The 24,468-nt window shown below is 64.2% G+C and overlaps 3 protein-coding genes across 10 annotated transcripts in view; 1 reads left to right on the top strand and 2 right to left on the bottom strand.

The window, feature by feature from the left end:
* Window positions 1-8,867, top strand: RAB17 (RAB17, member RAS oncogene family). 4 transcript variants are annotated; one of them, XM_053655227.1, is made up of 6 exons: window positions 1-61; window positions 655-853; window positions 3,411-3,567; window positions 5,680-5,831; window positions 6,647-6,772; window positions 7,461-7,816. In XM_053655227.1, the coding sequence occupies exons 3-6, from the start codon at window positions 3,414-3,416 to the stop codon at window positions 7,695-7,697; spliced, it is 669 nt and encodes a 222-aa protein (XP_053511202.1). In that variant the 5' UTR covers window positions 1-61; window positions 655-853; window positions 3,411-3,413; the 3' UTR covers window positions 7,698-7,816. The 4 variants fall into 4 exon arrangements, with proteins under 4 accessions (XP_053511202.1, XP_037017348.2, XP_037017349.2 ...); XM_037161453.2 differs by lacking the exon at window positions 1-61 and adding an exon at window positions 8,071-8,867 and having other exon boundaries at window positions 564-853; window positions 7,729-7,822; XM_037161454.2 differs by lacking the exon at window positions 1-61 and having other exon boundaries at window positions 564-853.
* A 1,671-nt stretch (window positions 8,868-10,538) lies between these two features.
* On the bottom strand, window positions 10,539-12,870 carry PRLH (prolactin releasing hormone). Its single transcript, XM_053655189.1, has 3 exons — window positions 12,858-12,870; window positions 11,310-11,453; window positions 10,539-10,723 (listed from the first exon to the last, which is right to left on the bottom strand). The coding sequence occupies exons 1-3, from the start codon at window positions 12,868-12,870 to the stop codon at window positions 10,539-10,541; spliced, it is 342 nt and encodes a 113-aa protein (XP_053511164.1).
* Window positions 12,871-13,385: 515 nt separating this feature from the next.
* Window positions 13,386-24,468, bottom strand: part of MLPH (melanophilin) — a 32,860-nt gene continuing 21,777 nt past the window's right edge. For 4 of the 5 annotated variants that reach the window (XM_053655224.1, XM_053655223.1, XM_053655222.1 and 1 more), the window contains 10 exons: window positions 23,466-23,600; window positions 22,618-22,804; window positions 20,973-21,112; window positions 18,991-19,173; window positions 18,573-18,728; window positions 17,154-17,246; window positions 16,322-16,399; window positions 15,894-15,951; window positions 15,364-15,464; window positions 13,386-13,893 (listed from right to left, as the gene is read on the bottom strand). In XM_053655224.1, coding sequence (XP_053511199.1) covers window positions 13,867-13,893; window positions 15,364-15,464; window positions 15,894-15,951; window positions 16,322-16,399; window positions 17,154-17,246; window positions 18,573-18,728; window positions 18,991-19,173; window positions 20,973-21,112; window positions 22,618-22,804; window positions 23,466-23,600 — 1,158 coding nt within the window. In that variant the 3' untranslated portion in view covers window positions 13,386-13,866. The remainder of the gene's footprint in view (window positions 13,894-15,363; window positions 15,465-15,893; window positions 15,952-16,321; window positions 16,400-17,153; window positions 17,247-18,572; window positions 18,729-18,990; window positions 19,174-20,972; window positions 21,113-22,617; window positions 22,805-23,465; window positions 23,601-24,468) is intronic. The other variant, XM_053655226.1, reaches the window with a different exon arrangement.

The following is a 24,468-nucleotide window of genomic DNA, read 5'->3' as shown; positions in this document are numbered from 1 at the left end:
GTCAGGGCACAGCGGCAGTGAAGGAAGGTGGGGAGGCGCCGCCGACACCCTCGCCTGGGAGGTGAGGAAGCAGAGGGCTGGCTGGTGAGGACCCTGCGGAGTTTGGGGGGAGGCCCCTCCGGGTGAAGTGGGTCGTTAGGTCGTTTGGGGTTGGCCCAAGCCTGAGGCCCCGGGGGGGTCTCACTGTGTTTCCCCCCACCCCGGGGCCGCGTGCCCACCCTGTGTGCTTTGGCTCAGACTCCGACCGGGGCAGGATTCTGCAGCAGCTCCCAGGGTCCTGCCTGGCTGTGATGGCTCCGCAGAGGAGCACAGTCAGCTTGGAGGGTCACCAAGCTGACAGGTGGCACTACAGAGCCCCTGTCCCCTGGTGGCCCCCGGACCGGCCCACCTTGTCCCTCCAGCAGGCCCCCAGGAGCTGGCTCACAGCCGTCCGTGGCAGGGCTGCGCTCACCTGCCCGAGACGCCCCTCCTCTTCTGGGCCGAGAGCAGCCCCTGGGGGAGAGCAGGGAGGGGGCTGTTGACACCAGGTCCCCGCCGGGCCCAGCAGCTCCGTGTGCTGGGTGGCAGCACACGCCTGACAGGAGGCTCACTTCCGGTTGGGCGCCCAGGTGCTCCCCGCTCTAAGGTCCAGCCTCCCGCCCTGCCCTGTCCCAGGTGACCACATGACCAGAGGACCTTGCCCTGGGAGCCCGGCAGGAGGAAGTGTCCTAACGCGAGCTGCTGGTGTCGGGGGGCTGGGCGCTGCCTGGGGCACAGACCGCTGCCTCCACCCGGGCTGTGGAGCCTGCCCACCCCCCCCAGACGCCCCAGCTGCAGCGGGAAGCCGACCCCTCCCCCAGACACAGGGAGACAGGTAGGGGCCCTGCAGGGCCGGGGGGCGAGGCTTCCTGGAAGTGCCCAGGCCTGGGGGCCTGTCGTTTCTACTGCCCACTGTGCACTGGGCAGAGTGTGTGTGTCTGTGTGTGTCTCTGTGTCTCCGTGTGTATGCATGTCCATGCGTGTCCATGCGTGTCTGTGCATGTTCCCACTCGTGAATAACCCAGGGGGCACAGCGAGGGAAGGGGCCCGTTCTGCAGAGGGCTGCCCCGCCGTGTTTGGAGCTGGGTGGGGGCAGGGGCCTGGGAGGAGACTCCTGCTTGAAGCTCAGCTCTGGGCCTCACAGTGAAGGGCTGTGGCCAGGGGGGCCCCAGGCGCTCACGGGAACCCCGGGTTCCTTACAGGCTGGGAAGGGCCACACCCACAAGGGACGCCTGACAAGGGACCTAGAGACCCCGAATTCCTGCAATGTTCCCCCCCCCCCCAAAGACTAGTTAGGGCTTGTGTCCCGACCTTTCCTCGGGGCACAGGAGACAGAAGGCCTCTCCAGGTGGCGGGAGGGCGCATCTGGGCCCAGCTCACCAGCACCAAGCTCCAGAGACCCTCTCCGTGCCGGAAAGACCCCAGACTCTCCTAACAGCACCTGCAGGTGGGCTCCCGCTTCCTCCCTGAGCAGAGGGCTTCGGCCTCTCCTCACGCACAGCTCGCCACCTGTGATTACACAGAAAACGGCTCACGACAGTGGGTGGCGGGTCTGACTTCCCGCTGAGGGAAAAGCTGAAACCAGCCAAGATGCAGCCGGAGGGTCTGGGGGCAGCAAACCAGCGGCCGTGGGAACGTCTCAGCGTCAGGAAGCAGGTGGAACCTAGGGAGCAGCGCACGAAGCTGCCTTTGGTTCGGGCCGTTTTTGAAGGTCGGGTACGGAAGTGTGTGGGGAATTTGGGTTTCGGTTTGTTTGTTTTTAAGATCCACTTAAAAACAAGCCTAGAAGAAAGCAGGCAAAATGTGATGCCTGGCTGCATAGAGGGCACGGGATGACGCGTCATGCACACGTCTTGTTTGTGATGATGATGAGGCTGCAGAGGCCACAGCCTGCGAGAGAGACCAGCCATTTAAAAATAGCCCAACGAACGTAGGCGGAGTTGGAAATGGAGATCCCTCCGGGAGAAGGGGAACTGGGCGGTGCAGGCCATGCGGCTATTTGATTGACGGCTACTTATGGGGCTGGACACCTGCTGGGGCAAGGATGGCAGCTGGGGCCTGGGAGGGGCTGCGGCCCGAGGGGCGTTTGCATCCACTGGGACTCAGAGAAAGGAGCAGGCCCAGAGGCCCCTCCCGGGGGCCAGTACCCCGTTCCTCAGACGGTGGGGCTAGTACATGATCTCTGGCTGCCTGGGACTTGGAGGCGATACTGTGTTACCTTTTCTGGGGCTTCGCTCGGAGTTCTGGACTCGGGGAACCAGCGGGGCTGTAAATTTTATTCCTGGATGGCCAGTGGGTCAGAAACCTGGGGAATGAATTGCTCTGAGATTCTGCACTGGGGGGTGGGGCGGGTTCTGGGAGAGCAGACCGGCCCTGCTCTGCTGGGACCCTCCCAGGGTGGCGGCGGTCTGTGAAACAAACGTAGGGGTCCAGGGCATCCCCACACCCCCACAGGGCCAGGCAGGCCGGGACCACTGGCTCTGCAGAGCCTGCCCCCTGCAGATCCCCCCACCAAGACCCTGCCCCGGCCCAGGTCACTCCTCCTCCGCCTCGGGCGCCCAGACACGGCCCCCACTCAGGCAGACACTTCGGAACAGTGAGGTTTCCACCTCTCCCTGTGTCTCCCTCCCTCCCTCTCTCCCTTCCTTCCTTCCTCCGAACACCAACTTTTGTTTCCGACAGAGATTTTTGAAACACCAAGCTTCCCAGGTAGCTTGCTTTAAAAAAATTTTTTTTTTAAAATTTATTTTCTAGAGAGAGGGGAAGGGAGGGAGAGAGAGAGAAAAGCATCAGTATGCGGTTGCCTCTTGTGCTCCCCCTGCTGGGGACTTGGCCTGTAACACAGATATGTGCCCTGACTGGGGATCAAACCAGCGACCCTGTGGCTTATAAACCAGCATGCAACCCACTGAGCCACGGCAGCAGACCGCGCTTTGAGAGGCAAAATTTAACTGATGAATCCCAAACAGTGAGCGCGCTTTCCCTCCCAGGTGTTTCCAATACTTTTGGGGAGAAGTAGTAGATTTTGAAAAGCGAGGGTTAGTGGAACAGAGACCGTCAGCCTGCAGGGTGACCGGCCTGTCATGGCCGTGCCTTAGGGCTGGGCCATGGGTTGTGCAACCGTCCCTCCCGGCACCAGAGACACGCTTTCCACACATAGCTGCCCGGCACCCCTCAAACACAGCTCCAGCCCCCACTTTCCTGGTGGGAACATGGGGCGCAGAGTGGAGCAGGGGTTTTGCCCGCAGGCCTCTGACTTGGGGAGCTCTGCCTGCCTGTCCATCCATCTGTCCGTCCGTCCCTCTGCCGGGAGGCAGTGCTGTGGGGTGAACTGGCTGAGGTTGTTTGGTGGTGGCCACCAGGGGACCTGCAGTCGCTGTGTGTCTCCGCAGGGCATGGCGCAGGCGGCAGGGGCCCCGCGGCCGGGGGCTGGGCAGCCGCCCCTGGTGTTCAAGCTGGTGCTGCTGGGGAGCGGCTCCGTGGGCAAGTCCAGCCTGGCCCTCCGCTACGTGAAGGACGACTTCAGGAGCACGCTGCCGACCGTGGGCTGTGAGTGACAGGCCGGCTGCCCTGTGTTCGTCCCCCAGCGGAGACGCCAGGGCACTGCCCCGGGGTCTGGGGGGTACCTGGGGCACAGCGGAGTTTAGCAGTCCTCCTTGATCCGATGAGATGCTGGCCCACGGGGCCAGCACTGACTCACGGGGCACCCTCTTCGTGGCAGTCACTGCGCCGGGCGTTGGGGATGTCGAGCTGAGGAAGCCGTCCTTTGCTTCTACCAGCTAAGCCCCAGGGGCACCAGGTGCTCTTGTCCACCTCCGAGCCTGCTGCACATACCTGTACCTGAGGGCTGGGCAGCCTTTGGGGTCACTGCGATCATCACCTTATTGGGGAGGAAGTAATAGATGGTGCCCACCCCCAGCACCATCTATCACTGTCACAACACACCGGTCAGCACGGTATCCCTGCGTCTTCTGTACCAGCGTAGCTGTCACGCCACAGCCGTGGCTGGATGTGGACGTTGCCACTCTTCGGATGAGGACATGGGCCGTTGTCCGTCCTCAGTGTGTGTGGCAGCCGTCTGTGCTGAACCAACTCCCACGAGGGCGGGCGCTGGTTTCTTTCTCAGGCTCAGCGTTGGCTTCATGAACAAAACCTTGTGTCTGTTTGTGGGGGGAGGGGTGAGCCTAGGAGCAAAGCCCCAGAGCGACTGGGGGGCTGGCTTCCTGCGGGGGCCGCTGGGAGCTCACAGGTGGTGGACCGGGGGTCGCACTGCAGGGCTGCTCAGTAAAGGTGAGCTGACGACCAATGGCCCGTCTCCATGTTTCCACTGGGGATACGGGATGGGAGTGTCCCCTGTGGCGGGCTCCCTGAAACCTGACATCTTCAGTCCTGGATTACAGTGTCAGGATGTAAGGTGGTCACCCTTGGGTGCTGCCCCCTTTCCTCAGACGTCCGCCCCACACTCCCGAGAGCAGGGTGGGACCAGGCCCGGCAGGTCCCTGCTGGCACCAGCTTCCGGGCAGGCCAGCTCCAGGACGCCCCAGCTCTCAGGAAGATGGGGAGTCCCTGGCCTCCCTCTGGAGGGTCTGGACCCGAGGGTGAGTGTGTGGGGTGGCTCACAGCAGAGGGTGCCGAGCACAGGGCGTGGCTCCGCCCAGCAGGTCATGGGCTGGGCGGCGCACCAGCCATCCCAGGGCAAGGCCCTGCCCACGCAGAGGAAGAGGAGGGGAGCTGGAGTCGCAGCAGCAGACACAGAGCTGAGTCAGAGTGGGACCCCCAAGTGAGCACAGCCCCCTGGGGGCTGAGCCTGCTGGCAGGAGACTGCAGAGCCCTGGGACTGCGGTCCACCCCCAGGGACCAGGGTGGCTTCGGCCCCTGCAGGAGAGGGGCTGGCAGGGGAGGCTTGCGACTGCCTCCTGCTGGAACCCTCGGGCCACAGTGGGGCAGTGCCGGTGCACTCGCTGCCGCCCGGTGGTAGGGACATCTTTCGGGGGCATAGTGACACCTAGTGGTCGTGTGCGCACTTGCCAGCGGGAGCCACAGTGAACCCCAGACGATAGGCCTGTGTGGGGAGCGTGCATTACTGTTTTAAGCCAGCCCGTTGGGGGTCTTGTGTTACGGCCGCCCCAGGACGCTGGCCTGCGGGCCTCACAGCGGAAGTCCCGTTCCGAGCACGCGGCTGCGGTCGCCAAGCTCTCCCAACAGGCTCCACAGCCCACGCGGGGCGGGGGCGGGTGGAAGGGGCAGCAGCTTTGCCCGGAGCCCTCCCCTGCCAAGCCCCGCCTACCCGACTCTGCTGGCTCCACCCCCGGCTGAGTTCCTTGCACCCCGCACACTTGGCGAGGGCAGAGCGCACCGCGGTTGGAAACTGACACGCTTCCTCCAGCAAAGCCCCGATCGTCGAGTTAGGGCCCTGAGAGTTTCTCTTCCCACTCAAAGCCTCTGGTACCCGACAGCGGGTCTGAGCACATCACCCTAGACACTTGGCTTCTGATGGAAGGAGCCGCCTTCCAGAACAGGGTTGCTCAGCCTCCCCGACTGCGGGCGGCAGGAAGCCCGCGCCTCTGCGGTTTGCGGAGTGGTTGGCTGAGCGCAGGGCTCGCCGCAGCCCAGCCTGGGCGCCGGGGAAGGGCAAGCCACCTCTGGGCCTCCGTGTTCCAGGTGCGTTCTTCACCAAGGTGGTGGATCTGGGCGCTGCGCCTGTGAAGTTGGAGATCTGGGACACGGCGGGCCAGGAGAAGTACCACAGCGTGTGCCACCTCTACTTCCGGGGCGCCAACGCCGCGCTCTTGGTGTACGACATCACCAGCAAGGTAAGGCTGCCCTCGGGCACGTTGCCACCGGGCTTCGCGAGGCACCTGCCTGTGCTCTCCGGGCACTAGGGTGCTGTCTTCCGAGGGCACAGTGGGGCTGGCCCGTCCTGGTGCTTTGTGGAAGCATCACGACAACCAGCAGGGGCATGTCGATGGAAGTGGGTCGCCTCCTGCAGGAAGCCCTCCCTGACCACCCCTTCTCTGTGTGGCTGGGTTTGTGCCCCTTGGCGACCTCTGTCACTGCCTCTCAGGACTCCTTGAGTGCCCACGAGTGGATGAGGGCGTGTCACAGAAACAAGGTGGACACGGCCCCCGGCTGCAGGTCCTGTACAGAGAGTGACACCAGAGCCGGAGGGGGGAAGGGCTGACAAGACAGCCACTGAACCCGCCCGGTCAGGTGGGGGAGGGCTTCCTGCAGGAGGGCTCCTGCAGAGATGTGGGGGGAGAGCAGGGGTCTGCCCTGCTTTGTGGCAGGGGAGCAGAGGGGAGGGAGTTGCTGGGAGCAGGCAGACCCGTGGGCTTTGCTGTCAGGAGGGAAGGGGCTGCGTGGGTCCCAGGGCAGGAGCCCGCTGTCTGGCCTGCAGGGACCCTCCGGCAGCGTTGGTGGGGGAGGGGCGCCCTGGGGTCCAGACCAGGCAGGCGGGAAGAGAGAGAGCAGTGTCCTCCTGGGGATGGAGCAGCCTGGGCGGCCTGGGGGAGCTGTCACAGGGTCCGTGGGGTCACAGGGCACCTCTCACAGTGCGGCCTTCTCTTTCCCGGACAGCGACCAAACCGCCCACGTGGCTCGTCTGCGCTCACTTCTGTCCCGTTTTCAGGAGTCCTTCCACAAGGCTCAGCAGTGGCTGAAGGACCTGGAGAAGGAGTCCTCCCCGGGGGAGGTCGTGGTGATGCTGGTCGGCAACAAGGCGGACCTCGGCGAGGAGCGGGAGGTGCCGTTGGAGGTAGGACTGAGGCGGGGCATGGTGTGTGTGGTGTGTGCTGTGTGTGCACGTGGTGCGCCTGTGGGGTGTGTGTTGGTGTGCGAGCGGAGGGTGTCCGTGTGTGCGGATCTCAGAAAAGCCTTTGGGAGCAGCGGGAAGGGAGCGCAGGAGAGGGACCTGGGGGGACAGGCGGGGGCTGGGCTGCAGGGCTGCCTGAGGGGTGGGTGGGAGCCAGGGGCCCCAGGCGGGGGTGCGGGGGGCCTGCCAGAGGCCTTGGGGCTTGGAGGCCCCGTGTGCTGCAGTGAGAACAGGGTGCTTGGTGTGGGGCGCAGCGAGTCCCTGGAGGGTGTGCGCCCCTGGGGTGGGGACCACCGTTGAAAGGGCGCTCCTCGTCCTCAGAGAGTCGGGGAGGCCAGGTGAGGCGGAGGCAGGCCCGGGACACCGGCGGGGGGAGCGCTGGAGACACAGCCCAGCTCTGGGGGGGCGTGTGCCGGGTGGCCCCTGTCCCGACACCAGTCGTGGGCCAGCCACAGCCTTCCCTGGGCACCTGTCCCCTTGGGGCACACTCTGCAGCCCTGGTGCTGTCCCCTGTGCCCTGGGACCTCCCCGCTTCACGCAGGCTGGGCCCATGTGGGAGACACAGAGGGGCCCAGAGGAGGGGCCCCACAGGTGCCCCCGAAGGCGGCCTCCCCAACTTGTCTCCCCCAAGCCCCCGCTGCCCCTGGCCCGTGGTCCCCGAGGAGCAGCACTTGGCCACGAAGAGGGGACAAGTCGGTTCCCAGGGGCTGCGCCTGCCGTGCGGGTCTCACGGTCAGGGGTGGCAGGTCAGCAAGCTGGAAAGGAGACAAAACGAAACCCAAAACAAAAGTGGCTGACCCCGCCACATGGGGCCACCGAGTGCTTGAAGAGAAAGGACATCCGCTCAGTGTCCTTGGGAACTCTGTGAGTGCCGTGGGCTGCCCTGCCGACTTCCTCAGGAAGGCAAGGAGTTCGCTGAGAGCCAGCGCTTGCTGTTCATGGAAACCTCCGCCAGAGCCAACCTCCAGGTGACCGAGGCCTTCAGCACCGTTGGTGAGTGGGGGGCCGGGAGGGCCGGGGTGGGGGTGGTCATCTCTGCCTCTGCCTCAGCTGGTCTGGTCTGGCCCCCCGAGCCCAGCAGGAGGTCACCAGGGACTGGACTGGGAGGGGAGCGGGAGAGTTGGGGCGGAGTCTCACGTTGTGGGCACCAGCGGGGGGGGGCAGGGGGATGGCCGATGCAGGTGGGCAGTGCCGTGCTGGAGGACTGTCCGCCCACCACCCCTCTCCTTCTGTGCCCCCAGCCCGGGAGCTGCTGCAGAGGGCAGAGAGGGAGCAGCGCCAGACTCCGAGGGGAGATGCCCGACTGGCCTTGAACCAGGGGCCCACAGGGTGGGCCAAGTGCTGCACCCACTAGAAGTATCCACTCCAGGAGGGGCCTGGGGAGGGTGCCCCTGGCCTGGGCCCGGCTGGTCCTCAGGGTGAGCCACTGCCAGCCCCGTATGGACCGCAGCACTTGACTCTGGGTCAGCGTTGAGGCTGGTTGGTCCCTGGAGGGGCCCGAAGCTGATGCCCCTCAGCACAAGTGCCCCGCAGAGCCTTGGGGGTCATTCGGGAGAGGACCGGCGTCCGACAGCCTCAGTTCCCACCCCTGGGCGCAGACTGAATCCCAGGTGCCCAGGTGAGGCATGCCCGCCCCTGCCTGGCACCCCTGGCATCCCCTCGGCTGCTCAGGGCTCAGAGGAACAAAACGGGTCACAAGTGAAACGGGGCAGGACAGGGTCTGGATGGCTGTGGTGGGTGCATGGTCCTCTTACCCCAGGGGCTGGGCAGGACCCGGCTGCTGCTGGGATTGACGAGAGGACGGAGCAGGCCCAGGGGAGGGGGAGTGACCATCCCGGGGGTGGGCCCATGTTCACTGGGCCTCAGAGAAGTTCCCCTGGAGGGGTGGCAGCGGCAGGGGTCTGTGGGGGGCCCTGTCCCAGCTGCAAGTTTGCTGAGGCCACGCTGGTGCCCAGTGAGCTCTTGTGAGGCCGAGCCTGCTGGCCCGAGGTGGAAACTGTACCACTTAGGGGTTTTTCTTCAAAAATTAAACCACTTTCTATAACCTGGTCTTTGGTGAGTTTGTAAGGTGGGGGTCTCATTGCCCATTTTCGAGGTGGGCTGGTCTCTGTGAGGTTGCATCGTCCTTGGCTGCGTCCCCGCCAAGGTCATGACCCCTCTCACGGGGCCTCCCTCCCAAATCCAGCAGCCCAGTGCCCTGAGCCTCCCTGCATCTCCCCACACCTGGGGGGCTGCCCCGGTGGGATGGGGCGGGGGTCCCGATGGGAGCATCGTCTATTCGGGGAGATGGGAACCACCCAGGTGTCCCCTGGTCCAGACTTTCATGGCACTTGCTCTAAAAGACACTTCTCAGGTGACCTGTGACCCTTCCAGACAGAAGCGGAGCAGATTTCTCAAGGCTCTTTCTGGTCGTGACCTCTGAGGGAAGCGAAGGGACAGATACAGTGACAGAGTCCCCCTCCCAGGGACAGGGACCACGGGGCAGAGGAACAGGGTCACACACCACCGGGAGCAGTCCCATCCGTGGGCCATTCTACCAGGTGACGCTTCGGGCTCCGGTACAAGTCAAGGCTGCAGCCCGGTAAACGGACCAGGAGCTAAGGGGCGTCAGGAACTGTGCCCGGGGCTGCGGGGCGGAGCCCGGCCTTCCTGGCGGACGTGGAGGCGTCGCTCGTGGACTGGACGCTGGACCGCGTGTCGGAATCATTCAAACTGCGCAGGCCCACAATCCCGTGATTGTGTCCGAGACCGTCCTTGTTTTTGGGGAAACATGCTGAGCTGAGCAGGGGAGAGTGTGGTGTCCCCAACTTCCTCACCAAGGGTGGGGAGAGAAGGGTGTGGAAGGGAGCTCGGGGATGAGTGTCGGGTCCGAGGGCGGGCGCGTGGCGCTCACTGTGACAACTTCCGAATGTTCTCGTGGGTTTGACGACGTTCCTGATGCGGCAGAGAACATAAAGCCGTCTGCATCTCCATCCCTGGGGACACGGCTGCCCTCACCAAGGGCCGCAAACAACAGCACTGTGTTGCCCTGGAGCCTGGAAGCCGGAGAGGAGGTGGGGGCAGGGCTGGCTCCCGAGGCGGGAGGGGAGCCGCCAGGCCTCTGCCCTCTTGGGGTCCTGGGTGTGCAGAACTCTGACCATCCCCCCATCCTCAGAGGGCGGCTCCCCCGAGTGGGTCTGTGTCCCAGCTCCCCCTTTATAGGGACACCGCTGTGTTGGATTGCTGCCCCCAACCTCATCTTAATGACTCACTGCAGTAACCCTTGTTTCCAAGCAGGGGTACATGAGGAGGTCCTGGGGCTGGGACTTCCACCCCCGGACTCTGGGGACCCACGTCAAGGGCAGCTGGGGAGCCTGCAGCTGTCTGGGGTCCAGCCCTCACATCTCCCTGAGCTTAGAGGTGGCGAGTGCTGCCACCTGCTGGTGGGCCACAGGCAGAGCGGGCACCTCTGATGAACTTGGGAAGGTCCTTCCCTCCAGGCCCCCTGGGGGCAGGTCTCCATTGGTGGCCCTGTCACTGCCCCATCTGACAAGTGACGGCAGGCTGGCTGCAGGTGACCAGGATGACCCGGGTCCTCTGCCCCCTGATGAGTACCCTCCAGGCTGTTGGGCTCTGAGGGTCCCCGCTGCGGCACCACACAGACGCATGCACATGAGGCCAATTTTATTAGAGTTGACGGGAAAGCAGCCCTGGGGGGGGGGCTGCTGGGTCACTCCTCCTGTACCCGGCTGACAGCCACCCTGGGGGGGCTCCGCGCCTCCTTCCAGGGGGAAGCTGCCCACTGGTGCCACGGGCTCAGCCTCGGGACGGTCCTCAGGGCCACGGTCCTTCGGCCGAAGCGGCCCACAGGCCTGATTCTGCGGCCGGTGTACCAGGCAGGGTCAATGTCCGGGGCTGGAAGGAGAGCACAGAGCCGCTGTGCCCGCGTCCCCCGCCCCCTGTGCCCAGGGCCCCACCCGCATCCCCCCGAGTGCCCCGGATCCTGCCCATATCCCCCCGTGTGCCCGGGGTCCTGTGTGTGGTGTCGTGGGCTCCTGCATGACCGAGGCACTGCCCACAGGGCTCTGAGCTCACGGCTGCCCAGTCCCCCCGGCCAGGCTGGGACCCTGCAAAGGAGGGGCACCCAGAGGGCCAATTCAGGGTGGCGGGGTAACTTCTGGAAATAGGAATTCAGACTCACACCAGGACCAAGGAGAAAACCCCTGTTCTGCCCACCCACTCCTGTGCCGGGGTGGGCAAATCCTGCTTGGCCCCAGGCCACCCCGGTGTGGGGAAGAGAACCCCTCAAACATGTGCTGGGCAGGGGCACTGGGGAGCAGGTGGCAGGGCCATGCGGACTGAGGACGGTGAAGAGCAGGCGCCCCCGCCCGGAGCTGGGGTCCTCAGTGAGGACAGCGCCCCAGCTGAGGAGGGGGCCCCGGGCAGGGAGGGGTGGGAGGGGCAGGTGAGGGAGGCCGGCCAGGCCGGGCGGGGCACTCACTGCGGATCTCCATCGAGTGCTGGTGGGCTCGGCTGGCAGCCCCCCGCAGGGCCAGGCTCAGCAGCAGCAGGCACAGGAGCCAGGCCTGCAGCAGCTCTGCCCCCCTGGCTCCCCGTCGCGGCCCAGCTGGCGGCGGGACCCCACCTGGAAGGGCACGGCCTGGGCAGAGGGGCAGGAGCCACGTTACCCTCTTGGGGGGCACAGAGCTGGGGGCCTAGATACCGTGAGTGCTGTGTGTGTGAGAGTGCGTGCGTGCACACGTGTGAGGGGTGTGCTCAGGCATGTGCTTGTGTGTGCATGAGTGTGCGCATTCCCGGCTCTGCCTGCAGTGGGCGAGCACAGAGGCAGTGGGCTGTCCTGGCAGGGCCCCTCCTGGGCCTTGTACTGACCTCTGCACAGAGAGCACTCAGCGAGGTGACCGCGCCTGTCAGCCTCTGCTGGGCTCTGTCATTGGAGGGAGCAGGTGGAGGGAGCTTGGGCCACGAGGAGGTGGACTGTCCTGGAATGGCTCGGTCCGTCAGTCCGTCTGCACTAGGGGACCAGGAGGGCGGGAGGCCCCTGCAGGGCTGTGTGCTGAGCGCCCGGGCCGGGGTGGGGTGGGCAGAGGCGAGCGGGTCAGTGGGGAGCTGCAGCGGGGAGGGAGCGCTTGTGCAACCCGAGTCAAGTCTGGGGGTCTGGGGGGCTGTGGGGCTGGGCATGGACCAGGCTGGGGGTTCTTTCCCTCACCCCAGCTTAAGGGGGATGGGAGTGGACCCAGGTGCTGTGGGAGGTCAGCATCCTCTGACCTCACCAAGAGCACGTCCCCTCCCCTGACCCCAGGTCCAGTCCACAGAGTCCCAGATGAGCCTGAAGCAGGTGGGACCTGCTGTCGTGGAGCAGAACACCCCCTGCAGCCGGAGGAGGGGTGGGTGCTTCGGGGGAGGCAGTGACCAGGCGGCCCTTTCAGCCCTTGTCCCCAGCATGTGGGCCTCAGGGCTGACCCTTCTGTTGACCTTGACTTCCCAGCCTGCCCCTGAGCCACAAGGAAGGTGCTGTCTGTCTGATGATTCAAAATGCCCACCCTTTCCTGTTAAGAGAGCTAGTGGGGTGTCCCCCATGGGGAGGGGGACCCCAGCTCAGGTGACAGGAGCACTACGGAGAGTAGAGTGTGAAGAGGCGCGGGCATAGGGCAGGGCGTCCGCTCCCCCGCACCTGCCCCCGGGGCTGGTGGAGGGGGCCCGGCCCCGGTCGGCCCCCCAGGCCTGCTTCCCCGGTGGAGGGTTTGCCGTTGGCGCAGTGGGCCTGACCGGATGCTCACTGGGGTGGCGCTGGTGCCCTTCACCCTTCATCTCTGCCTTCAACAGGGCTTGAGCTCTGGGTGCCCTGGAGCAGCGGGGGTGGCCCTCAGACACAGAACCATGGGGTGGCTGCCCCTGTCTGTCCCTGCCAGCCCCTCGCTGCTGCTGCTGCTGCCAGAAGGCCCTTTGGGGTCCCTTTGGGGAGCCCTGACCCAAACGGGGAGACTTGCAGAGAAGGAGGGCAGAGCGACAGGTCTCCTGTGCTACTCACCGCGGTTCCCCATGACGGTGGTGCTGCTGGTGTCCCTGGTGGTGGCTCAGTCAGCAGCCAGCTCACCCCTTTTATAGCCCCGGGAGGAAGCAGCCGGCCGACCCCCCAGATGTCCCCCAATGCCCCTGCCCTGTCCCTGCCTCCCTCACAGGTGGCGTCAGAGTCTTTGTTTTCTTCCATTTTCTTGTAAGACTCTCATTAGTGGTGTGATCTGTCCCTTCCTGGGTGAGGTAATTGCATTTGGGCCAAGTGGTTTTAAAACACATTAGCCTCCCTCCTTCACGCTGGCCTTCGGGAGACAGCAAGCCAGGCGCCGAGACACGCAGGCCGCTGCCACCGACGCGGGAAGGTGACCGAGTGGAAGGAGAGGCCGCCCACACCTGACACGATGGTCCCACCCGCCTGTGACTTGTCTCAGGCCCGCCCGTCGCTCCCGTGGGGCCCCACATGGCCCCGCTCGTCCTGTCCGTCACTTCTGGTCAGTCTTCATCATGAACGTTTAAGATGGACACGTTTATTGCTATCAGAAACAAATGTGTCGATTTTTATTATCACAGCAATTTGTGTGCATTGGGAAAGAATTTAACGCACGCAGAGAAATGGAAGAAAAAAGCAGGATGGGTGTGTGCGGGGATGGGTGTGTGCGGGGAGGGGTGGGGGAGGGGTACGGCTCTGTTCCCGCCGGTTTCTCAGCGGGTCTCGAGTTCAGTTACTCGTCCCGACTCCCCCCCCACACCCGCACGCACAGAGCCCTCCAGCCCCGTGGGCCGACGCCCGGTCATGAACCCGGGCGGTCAGTGCCATCCCTCTTCGCCCCACTCAGGAAAGCAACACAAGAAAGGGCGAGGGGGAGAGAGAAAGGTCATAGTGGGTGGGTCTTCTGTGTGACCTTCAAGGGGTCTGAATGGCAGCATCGCGAAGAAGGGACAGACCCTCGAAGTTTCCCGAGGGTCAGAGCTTCTAGGGGCGGAGAGCAAGGCGTGGTCCTGTCCCGACGAGCCTCTGCCCCTCAGGGATGGTGGATCATCACCGGTTTCTAAAAACACAAACACACACACAGTAAGTGTGCATGCACAGGAGTGCACACAGACACACACGAGGCACACAGATGTACACACATGCACATGCACGGCTGTTCACAGAGGGAGACAGGAACTTAGACATCTGAGCGTGCATGTAAAACACATGGGCGTGTGCACATACACACTCAGTGGTGTGAATGTGGGTGCACGCACTGGAGTGCACGCAGCGACACACACAGACGCGTTGGTCAGAAGGCGTGAGTCGGCCCGCTGGGGGTTCATCGAGCCCTCCTCGCCCTGGGCTCCCGGCTGCGGATCCTGCGGACACACGTCCCCCATCAGAGGGGGAGAATGGATACAAAGTATCTGACCCTTCAGACTCTGAAACACAGTCTCACTTGAAAGCATTTCTTCCCTCAAGTCCCCACTGACACTTTCTTCTTCATTGTCCTCGGGTCTCCACGGGGATGGCCATGCTGTGGCCACATGGCCTCTTTCCTGGCTAAGCTGGGCCATGCAGGGAGTCCGAGCTCTTGGTCACTTCCCGAATACGTGTCCCCTCATGTGGGGTGGACTAATGGGGGCCGCAATGAGGACGCACACTGCACCTCCCTGTCACCAAGACAAGGAACACCAAGGCCACTCATGGTCGTGCCCCTGCTTTTGTGCGTCTCTGTGATGAGACCCTTTGATGTCCTTTTACAAGCGGCTCCTGGGGAGCAGGCGGCGCTAGCTCCGCCTCCCCGGCAGCTGGTCTCTGCTCAGACATGGGGGGGGGCAGCTGGGAGGCCCGGCTCCCTGGGGCAGGGCTCCAGCAGGCCAGGAGCCGGTGGGACATGTGTGTGGGGCGCTCTGGGACCCAGGGCGTTTGGGCCTTGACCGAGGACCTTGGTCCTGAGTCATCTTGATGGCCCCAGGATGCGAGTGTGACCTCACAGCCCCAGAGGTCGGCTGCTTGTGTAAGGGGCTGGGTCTCCTTACACGGGCGGTGCTGGCGTGAGGAGAGTGGCTCTCCTGCTGCTGGAGACACGGGGACTTTGGTGTCAGAGAAGGGCCTTCGGCCGCACTTCTGAGGACAGAGAACTGGGAACTGAGGACAGAGCCTGCCGCTTCCCGGGCTGGGGGGGCCTGGGATGGCAGCTCTGGAGAGTGTCCTCCTCCCACGAAAGTCCCCTGACTTCAGCATCTGCAGGTGACATTGGCTGAATGGCCTTTACGACACTGGACCGGCCAGTGGGGGTGGGGACAGGGCCCTCACTGCCTCCGGACTGTCCCTGCCCCCGAGCTGAGACCCAGGCCGGGGCAAGCAGAGGCTCATTACTGATTTATCTGGCGCCTTTGAGAAATGCTTCCCATTTTTCTTTAAATCTTTCGTGTGTCCCTTTACATGTTACTTTGCCCCGGTTTCCTCTCCTCGGAGGACTTGCTGCCCACAGGCAACCTGACCGGCCACAGTCGGCGGGGGGGGGGGCCGGGGAACCTACCGCGAAGCTGCGGAGGGTGGAGCCCCTCCTGCCGCTGGGGCTCCTCTGCGTCAGGGACCCGCGGTTCACTGACTTCCGATCGAAGGACTCGCCGTCCTGGCCTTTGGGGAGAACCCGGGGGGGCGGGCTTACTAGTCACACTCGCACCCCAAACGAGAGTCTTCGCCTCCCGAGAAATGAACAAAGAGGTGGCAGCGCAGGCGAGCACCAGCCCAGAAGCCGCCAGAGCTCCGCCCTCCCGTGTCAGCGGCTCAGTGCCCCTGCTCCTTGGCGTTGGCACCAGCCCGAAATCCTGCCCCCCTGGGGCAAGGCCGTGGAGACGTCCCTGCCCTGGTGTGGGGGTGCACCCGCCCCTTTCCTTTCCTTCAGATGTGACAGCCAGGGGGTCTTGGGACTCTGACCTGAGGAGGGGTCAGTCACAGTGGGAGTGTCCGCGGGGGCAGGGGCACCAGCTGCTGGGACCCACTGGCTGCGAAGAAACTCAGAGCCCCCTTCCACACCCATGGGGTCGGGGGGCAGGTGACTCTTACCTTGACCTTCAGGGGAATTACTGAGCTTCCTCTGCAGAAGGCGGGGCACAGCCATGACCTGGAAGGGAGGAGACGTCTCTCAACTACAGTTTTTAGGAATTCCGGGAGCTCGTTTTGGACTTATCATCCCTCCAGATTCCAGAGAATCAGCTGGACTGTCTGTTGTCCTTGGGCAGCATTGGGACTTTTCTCAACGTTAAAATGCATGTTGTCAATCAGTTAAGCGCCAAGTGCCAGGATGTAAGAGACGTTTAGCTCTGGGGGAGCTTCCGGTGGTGCAGGCTGTGAGGGTCCCACACATGTCCATCCTCGGCTCAGTGAGTTTGTGAGGCCGCCAACCAGTCTCCCGCCAGCCACCCCGGGGATCTGTCCTGCCCCTGGACTTTGACTCCTTGTCTGACCGTTAGAGGTCAGTGGGACTCACACACCTTGACTTCGTCCTCAGGGCCTGCGGGCGGGTGCTCGGGGCTCAGGCCAGGGGTCCTCGCACATCGAGGGAGGAGGACCTGGAGGACAAGGGAGCAGCTGCATGTGGTTCCCGCTGCGTGACCTCCAGCCCAGGGGGCCACCGGGTGCAGGGTGGACCTGCTCTCTCCACACCCACAGGGGAGTGCGGGGAAGGCGCTCCAGCCCTGCCCCTCACGCCAACCTGTGTTCTGGGACGGGGCGGCCGGCTCGGCGGAGCAGAGCAGAGGAGAGTTCAGTTTGCTCTGAGCTCCAGACAGAAGCCGGGTTCTGCACGGACGCACTCACGCCGGAAAAGGACCGGCCGCCCTGTGAACTTCGCCTCACTGGTTCTCCCCGGCACCCCTGTCGGAGGCCCTCCCCGGGCACCTTTCATCTGCGGCCAGATTCCCTCCCCGGGGCCATCTGGTCTGCAGGCTCCCAGCGTGTCTCGGGAGAGAAGGGCGTGGGGGGCCCTCCGCCCCTTCCACCTGTCCCAGCCACACCTGTGTCAGCTCGAGGTGCTGTCATTCAAACTGTGTCCTTGGCACTTCAAAGTGCGTGTGCAGGTGGGTGGGTTTGAAATCCTCATGGAAGGAGCGGAGGGCCCCTCAGAAAGTGCTTTCTCCAGTGAGGACAACAAACCACAAACAGAAAGACCCCCCTGGGGCACGGGTCACCGATGGCAGTCAGGACACCGAGTTCACGGAGAGGGGGTGGCAGCCCGGGGCGCTCAGTTCCAGGTCCTGGGGTGACCCTGTGCTCCTGGCCGGAGGTCCGGGCACCAAACCCCTGGGCCCCGTGCTGTCCACTCACCGGGAGCTTGGACCCCCGCCCAGGCTTTCCCGAGGGCCTCACGGTGAGCCCCGCGGCCCGCAAGGCCGCGATCCTGGACTCGATGTCCAAAACCTAGGGGAACAGGGGACGACGACAGATGTCACCCAGATGTCCATCTCAGAGGCGCAGTGCTGGAGAGCAGCTGCCCCGATTCGCCAGTTTTATTGTGCTTCCCTTAAGACTGGGGCCCCACCCAGCTGCACTTCCTGGGGCCCATTCCGTTCGGGTGTGTGGCTGTCGGTGGGGTGGGGTGGGGCTGGGCCACCTCCAGGCAGGACCAAGGGGCTCTGGACACTTCGGGAGAGTGTCGGGAAGTCCGGCTCCCAGCAGGGATGGAGGGGGACAGTGACCGGGGGAGAGAAGCACCAGGGGCTAAGGAGTGGGGCTTTACGGCACCATTGCGACCCTGAGCCGCCCCTCCCACAGCAGCCAGAGGAAGCTGCAGGGAACAGGAACCCACCCATCACCCTGTCGGGCCCCCAGCGGTCCCCAAGCCCTCCCTTGGGACTCTCAAGGCCCTGGCAGTCTCCCTCCCCTTGGACAAGCCCCCACCCTCTGTCTCTCCAGAGGGATCGCTGCTGATGCCTGAGACGCCCAGCTGGACGCACTCCAGGCCCTCGTTCCCCGAGTGCACAGCGCTCGGGGTCTGCGGCCTGTCTCCGCCCACTGCTCGGTCCCTCCGTCTCGGGGTCCCAGCTGGGCCCCTGGTGTCAGGCACTGTGCCACCGCCCTCGGGGGGTTGGAAATTGTTTGCCCAGCACCGGGAGTCGGTGAGTGGAAGTGCTCGGGCTGGCCGGCTCCCCAACAGGCACCGCTCCGGACACCTGCCCCGAGCTTCTGGGCACCGAGGGTGCCTGTCGATGAGCAGGGACGTGGGGAGGGCAGTGGGTGCCGATGACCGCAGGGGCAGACCCTCTCTCCTCCGTGGGCCCCCAGGGGGAGGGCGGAGCAGAGCCCAGTCCGTCAGCTGTTCCTGGGGGCCTGGCTCTGCCCTCTGACCTTTGTAAGTCGCCAGCACCCTCACCCCCAAACTACAGCTCAGGGCCCACACTCCTGCCGCTCCTGCCGGTGTGTTCCTCTCTCCAGAACGTGGTCCTAAACTCTGAGCCTGCTTCCAGAGAAGCCCCTCCCCATGGGGAGGAGCATGGTGAGTGACAGCATCTCCCTCCTGTGGCTACAAACCCTGCCTGTCCCTCACTATACAGGGAAGGGGGAAAGGACAGGGTAGGGCACAGGGGTGGCATGGTGCGATTCCCACAGGGACCCCCCCAGCTCCTGGGCTGGAGCCGACAGGGGTTCCCCGTTAAGCCTTTGGGGGCTACTTCCCTGTCGTCAGACCTTCGGGGTCACCACTGTCTACCTTGGGGAGCCCCCTGCCCCCAGAGGCCATGGGGTTACCTCGCTCTCCGCCTGCTGAACCTCGGAAGCAGTCAGGGCCACCCTGTCTTCCAGCTCCAACAGCGCCTCGTCTGGGGTCCTGGTGGTCTGGGTGGGGTCCTGAGGGCCCGGGGGGCTCTTTTCCCACCTGTGCACTTGGCCTGCAGACGTGCTCACCTGGGAAAGGGAAGCGCTGCCGGTGACTGCTGGCAGGAGAGACGGCAGGTTCCCCCATCATGGGCCTCCCTTCCATGACCCCTTCCTCTTCACCCCTGGAGCGGGGCAGCCGGGTGGCCAACTCGGCCTGGACACCTGTGCGTCCACCGAAGGACCCCCTCAGGGACCAACAGGGGTCAGCTGCTTGCCCTGGGCTGTGGGCTCAGCCACAGACTGTTGAGCCCGGCCCCACTCCTGCTGAGGCTGTTGGTGGGGGCCATACCTGCGGGGTCGTCCTGGGGGAGTGCTCCGAGGCCGTGCTCCTGCCCGGTTCGGCCCCTTCGCCCTTGCCCTCCTCCTCGGACGAGGCCCCGGGGTCGCTGACGTTGCCGGTCAGCTCCTCCAGCTTCCTCTTTAGGGTCTCCTCCTCTGCGTCGGCGTCCGTGGGCTCGTGGGCACCTGGACACTGAAGGGAGCAGGCGGGTGGGTCTGCATTCGGGGGTCCTCCGTGAGCACCGTGCTCAGAGGTGGCTCTGCTTCGGGGCCCACCCTGAGCTCCCCCGAGGCTCCTGCTGCAGCTGTGGTTGCCCCGGTCCTGGCTGGGACCCTGCCCACGGTGCGCATGCGGACCCCTGTCCCCGCTTCCAGAACCGGCTCTCCTGGGTGAGCCTGTCCCGAGATCCGAATGGCACCAGGGCCATTAAGAGCACCATTTGTTTATTTATAAGTCTATTTCTAATGACAGCCGACATCCGATAAGACACTGGTTTCATGTGTTCCACACACTGATTTACGTTCTCTGCATCTATGCGTTTGTCTCCATTTTTTTCCGTTCGTTTGCTTTGCTGTTTTAGATTCCACGTATCGGTGAAGCCCGGTGGCCCGTGTCTCTCTCTGGCTTATTTCACTCAGCACGGTTCCCTCCAGGCCCGTCCCCGCCACCGTACACGCGAGACTTGGCCCCCTCTCGGGGCGGGTCCTGTTCCGTGGTGTGTGTGGGAACTCGTCTGGCTCCCTCGCCGTGCACTGACGCTGTGGTGAACGAACGGTGCTCATGCTCTTCACCAGTTGTTTCTTTAACTTGCGCTCTTTTTGGCACCTGCACCTCCTTTAACAAAGGGGCTCGGGGGCCTTGTCCCCAGGTGGGCCCCAGACATTACACCCCTGATGTCCGCTCACTCAGCTTGGGACTCTGCGGCAGAGGCCCAGGCCGTGGCCGGACAGGGCCCACCCCCACCAGCAAGACCGAGCACCCAGCACCAAGTCCCCAGGCTGTGGACGGAAGGCTAAGACCCCACCCAGGCTGTGACCCGGCGCAGGTGACCGTCACTCCCATTGTCTCATGCCAAGGGGTCTGGAACGCCCCGCCAAAGCTGGGGGTGCATGTCGGGGAGACAGGACGCTGGGCCGGAAAGCCCCACGACGTGTCCCGAGCACCGGGGCACCTGCTGTCCCCTCAGCACAGGAAGGCGCCAATTAACTGCACCGGCTGAACGAACTAGAGCCATTATCTGTCAAGGGCCCCGGGTCGCCTGTGGGCCAGAGGACACACCAGGTGACGATGTGAAGTGACTGAATGTACAACTTCCTCATCCCTGAGTCACCGGGCTCTTGAGGCACCAGAAGCTATTAGCTCCCAGACGGGAGCAGGAGAAAAATCAATTCCTGTTCGGAGCCCAGCGAACACGGCCTTGATGCCTTCATGCCCCCGAGGGCACGGCCCTTCGGGAAGGTCTCTGTCATGGGGGGGGTCTCCATCCTGGGGAAGGTCTCCATCCTGGGGAGTCCATTCTGCTCCACCTTATGCCTCTCCACCTGACAGCCCAGAGCTTGGCCTATGGGTGCCAGGAGGGGAGCCCCACCCATGCATCCCTCCAACTCTTCCATGATGGGCCCCGGGGTGGGGGTCTGTGCCTGGCATCCGCATGCGGAGGAACCCAGCTCCCGCAAACGTGCCGGAGGCCAGCCTCGCACAGCCGTGGCTCAGGATTCTCCGTCCAGAGCAGAGCCCCCAAGAGTCACCAGTTACAAAGCAGCCCGACCCCACTCTCTCCTCCACAGGGGCCAGGGCCCCGTCTCGGCCCTTTCACGCCGACAGAAGACGTGTGTTTTGGTGGTGACCCTCATCTCGGTCACTTAGGCTTGTGCAATCACATAGCTTTGAAATATGAAAAGCGTAATTTCTCCGAGATGACTCGATGTGAAAGCGAACAGGCCCCCTGCCCCTGTAGAAGCTACCAGAGGAGCCCTCCCCAGCCACGGTACCTGGATCTCAGAGGCGGCCCTGACACTCCGTGGGGAATGGCGGGAGGCCACCGCGAGGGCCTGGGCGCCCTCTTCCTCCGAGGTGTCCTCGTCCGTCAGGCACCGGGCGGGTGGCTGCTCACTCCCGGCCACGCGCACCCCTGTGGAGGGAGAGTCGGTTCGGATCACTGGGGGTGAAAGTCTGACAGTCACTGGGCACGTTTTTAAATGGGAAAAAAAAGATAAAAGAAAACAAAGACACGAGTTTGTTCTTGATGCTGTGGGGCCGAGAACCGCCACCTTCGGGACACATGGGCCTGGCCCCGGCACTCGCGTGGGCCCGGGTGATGTGAAAGCCACACGGACAAAGCAAATGTCCTGTGGTCACGCCACACTGAGTGCACAGGTATGGGGTATGGCCGCCGTGGGTCCTGGAAGTTTCTGTGAGTGGGGGCGATTTTAGGAAGTGATTTTAGTGATTGTCCACACCAGTCACTGCGGGCTGTTTTGGTGCCAGAACAGTGAGGGGCACTTTGGGGGGTGGGAGTCACCTGTGGTGAGGCTGCAAATGCTTATCCCTGGGCCCACAAAGTACCCACCCACACAGCCACAGGGGAAATGGGGGCGGGGCCTGGCGGGGAAGGAGGGGCCTCAGGGGCAATAACCCTGCCAATCACGCCCCAGTGCAGTCTGTTCATACCCTCCTTGCTGTGACGGGCTCACATTTAAGGGAAGGGCAGAAATGTGTCTTAGAGTCAGTGAGAGGGGTGGTCTGTCAGCAGAGCTGGGCTTGGAGCTCGGCAAGGCAGGACCTCAAACGCCGTTTCTCGGCTGCTGCCGTCCCGCTCCGCCTCCCCCCACCCGGCCCCCGGCCCCCGCCCTCACAGCGTGGGCGATTAGGGAGGAAATGAGCGTGCCCAGGTCTGGAGGCTCAGTCAATGCAGACTCGTTTACTCGCTGCCCGGGACCCTTGCGGCGGGTGGCTCATGAGATTAGGACTATAACAGAACCAGAGGGGAGGATGGGAACAGGCGGCGTCTTCACCACACCTCGCAAGACCATTAGTGGGAAGGCTGTGCGGCTTCCGTGACCTTATTTGCTCCTGCATCCGTGGGGAGCCGGCGCCTCCGCCCCCCGCCCACACACTCCCTCGGGCCAAGAACAGGAAGCACCTTGGGATTTCATTACAAAGCAATGGGCAACGAAATTCAACGAGCGGATCTGGGTTCTCAGCACCTACAGGCTTCCTGATTCACAGCAGGGAGCCCAGGGGGCACCAGGGCAGGTGGCGCCCCACAGGACCGGTGCCATTGGTCCCCAGGGGCACCCTTGGTCCTCCGCTTTGGAGCTGCCCTGTCCCCACTGGTCTCAGTCATTTCAGGAAAACCTGCATATCCCTGTCCTGCAACAACGTCCTCTCTGAGGGGCGGCCAGGCACTGCGTGGCCAGTTCCGGCGTCCACACTGGTTTGCCCGAGTGTTGCCGGCGGTGCGCCCAGCGCAGGAAGAGCGGGAAGGAGTCCATGGCGTTTGCCAGGACGGCCCTTGCCCATCGGTCCTATGGAAGGGGGCGCTACTTGAAATCAGCCAGTGTGTCTGCCCAAACTGCAGTGGTGGCCCGGGCTTCCAGAACCACCCACCGTGCAGAGCCCAGCAGAGGTACCTACCAGGAGAGGCAGCGGCCCCCAGGGCTGCCGCATGGGCCGCTCCTGGCAGGCAGAGTTCAGCGGGGCCGTCCGGTCCGGCAGGTGAGAGGCTGTCTGTCTGCACCTCTTCACGGGAGTGGTGTCCAGAGCCCCTGGCGCCGGCCTCCTCCGGGCAGGGCTCACCTGTGAGGGCCTGAGCCCACGGGACCTGCTGACCCAGGAGGTTTACACTGGGGGCAGCTCGCTGGCACGTGGGTCTTTCTGGTCCACCCCCTGCGGTTTCCAGGCGTCGTCTGGCTGACTGAGCGCTAGACTCCTGCCCGCTTTGTGCCTTTAGAAAGCAGGTCCCTTTGGTTTCAGGAACCCTGCTCTTATTGCCTATTCTGACCCTGTCTCCTGGGGAGAAGGCTGTGTCCCCACACACAGGGCCACCTGTCACACGAAGAGGAAGAAACATTCCAGCAGCCCGGCGGCTTAGCTTCCCCAGAGACCAAAGGTCCAAGGAAAGAGGGTGGGGAGTTATTTTGGGGGGCAGGTGCATCGTTCTGGGTACCTCTTCATAATCCCCGAAGGCCCAAGCGGCAGGTGGCTGCAGCCCCCCACCCCTCCTCTGTCCTTCCGGGACCGGCAGAGGGCTCCCTCCCTTGTGCCATCGTCCCCAAGGGAAGGAGGCCCTCGGGAGCCACGGCTCTGCCTTCTTTCTGGGATAAGCACCCACCCCAAGTACTCTGGGCCCCCAACTCCCTGCCCTGCACCCCACATGCCCACGCCGCCAGCTCAGACCCCCTGGAGACTCTGGTCCTCGCCCCCCACCTGTGGCTCACGTCATCCCGGCTTGGAGTGGGGAGCAGAACCAAGTGCCCACTGACCTGCAGGCTGTCCAGGGCCTCTGGGGCTGAGGACAGGCTCGGGGGGCGACTGCCAGGCCCAGCGGAGTCGTCTGAGTCGGCCTCGAAGTCCCAGCTGTGAATGGGGAGCAGGCGCTTTCCCCTGGGGGGCACGGGCTGGGCAAGAGGGGGGCAGGGTCAGGAGAGGGGGAGGACCAGACGCCCCTCGCCCCTGGGCTGCAGGGTGGGTGCTGGAAACAAACAGAGGGGCCGCTCAGAGCCCACGCCCTCCCCCTCAGGTCTGTGTGCCCAGCACCACGCTTGGATAAGCAGAAGCCAATGACCGACATGCGACTGCTCAGAGGGGCCGTGCCAAGGACAAGGCCCCCGGAGGCTGCAGCCATGGGGCGCAGGCTGCGAGGTGCTGCCCCCCTGGGGAGGCAGAGGTGGGAGGGAGAGCTCCCCGTGCTGCAGATGCAGGGGCAGAGGCCGGTTCTGACCCCCACCCCTGGGCGGTGTTCACCCTGCAGACGTGCGGGGAAGAGAGTGAACGCCCGTCAGCGCTCTGGAGGCTCAGGGACGGGCACGGGCCCGCTTTCATCACACACAGAGGCCCGTGTCCCCCGAGGAGCAGCGGGCAGACCCGTCACTCTCCACGTGGCTCCGTGTACACGCACCCTCCTGCCCTCCATCCCGCTCCCCGTCTGAACTTGGTGGTCACTTTGCTCATCTTTATCCCCCAAATCAATGTAAAAGTGAGTGAAAACAGAAACAAACACCAATGAAAACAAGGCTCATGCTCGGTCCTAAGAAAAGCAAAAAGCTCCCAGAGGAGAGCCCCCAGGGTTTGCCTCCCACTGCCCCAGCGGGAGGGACGCGTGTGCCCTTGGCGGGGGGCCCGGGGGTGGGCGCAGGTTGGGAGGTCCAGGCGGCCCTCCTGGCAGGCCCACCACTGGCTCTGGGGTTCACCCTCCTGCTTGGCGACCTCAGTGATTGTCCCACAGGGCGGAAGGAGGCAGAGTCTTAGGGCTCATGCCAGAGCGGA

Source organism: Artibeus jamaicensis, unplaced genomic scaffold (genome assembly GCF_021234435.1).
Source record: "Artibeus jamaicensis isolate MK-2021 breed Jamaican fruit bat unplaced genomic scaffold, CSHL_Jam_final contig_944, whole genome shotgun sequence".
NCBI classification, from domain to species: domain Eukaryota; kingdom Metazoa; phylum Chordata; class Mammalia; order Chiroptera; family Phyllostomidae; genus Artibeus; species Artibeus jamaicensis.
This window is presented reverse-complemented; position numbering and strand designations above follow the sequence as displayed.

What these genes read in the sequence shown, in the direction of transcription:
- RAB17 (XM_053655227.1), top strand. Translation starts at nt 3,414, where the DNA reads ATGGCGCAGGCGGCAGGGGCCCCGCGGCCGGGGGCTGGGCAGCCGCCC. An exon ending in CACGCTGCCGACCGTGGGCT is followed by an intron (nt 3,568 to 5,679) that starts GTGAGTGACAGG and finishes TCCGTGTTCCAG; the next exon opens with GTGCGTTCTTCACCAAGGTG. An exon ending in TGTACGACATCACCAGCAAG is followed by an intron (nt 5,832 to 6,646) that starts GTAAGGCTGCCC and finishes TCCCGTTTTCAG; the next exon opens with GAGTCCTTCCACAAGGCTCA.
- PRLH (XM_053655189.1), bottom strand. An exon ending in GCACTCGATGGAGATCCGCA is followed by an intron (nt 10,724 to 11,309) that starts GTGAGTGCCCCG and finishes CTCTCCTTCCAG; the next exon opens with CCCCGGACATTGACCCTGCC.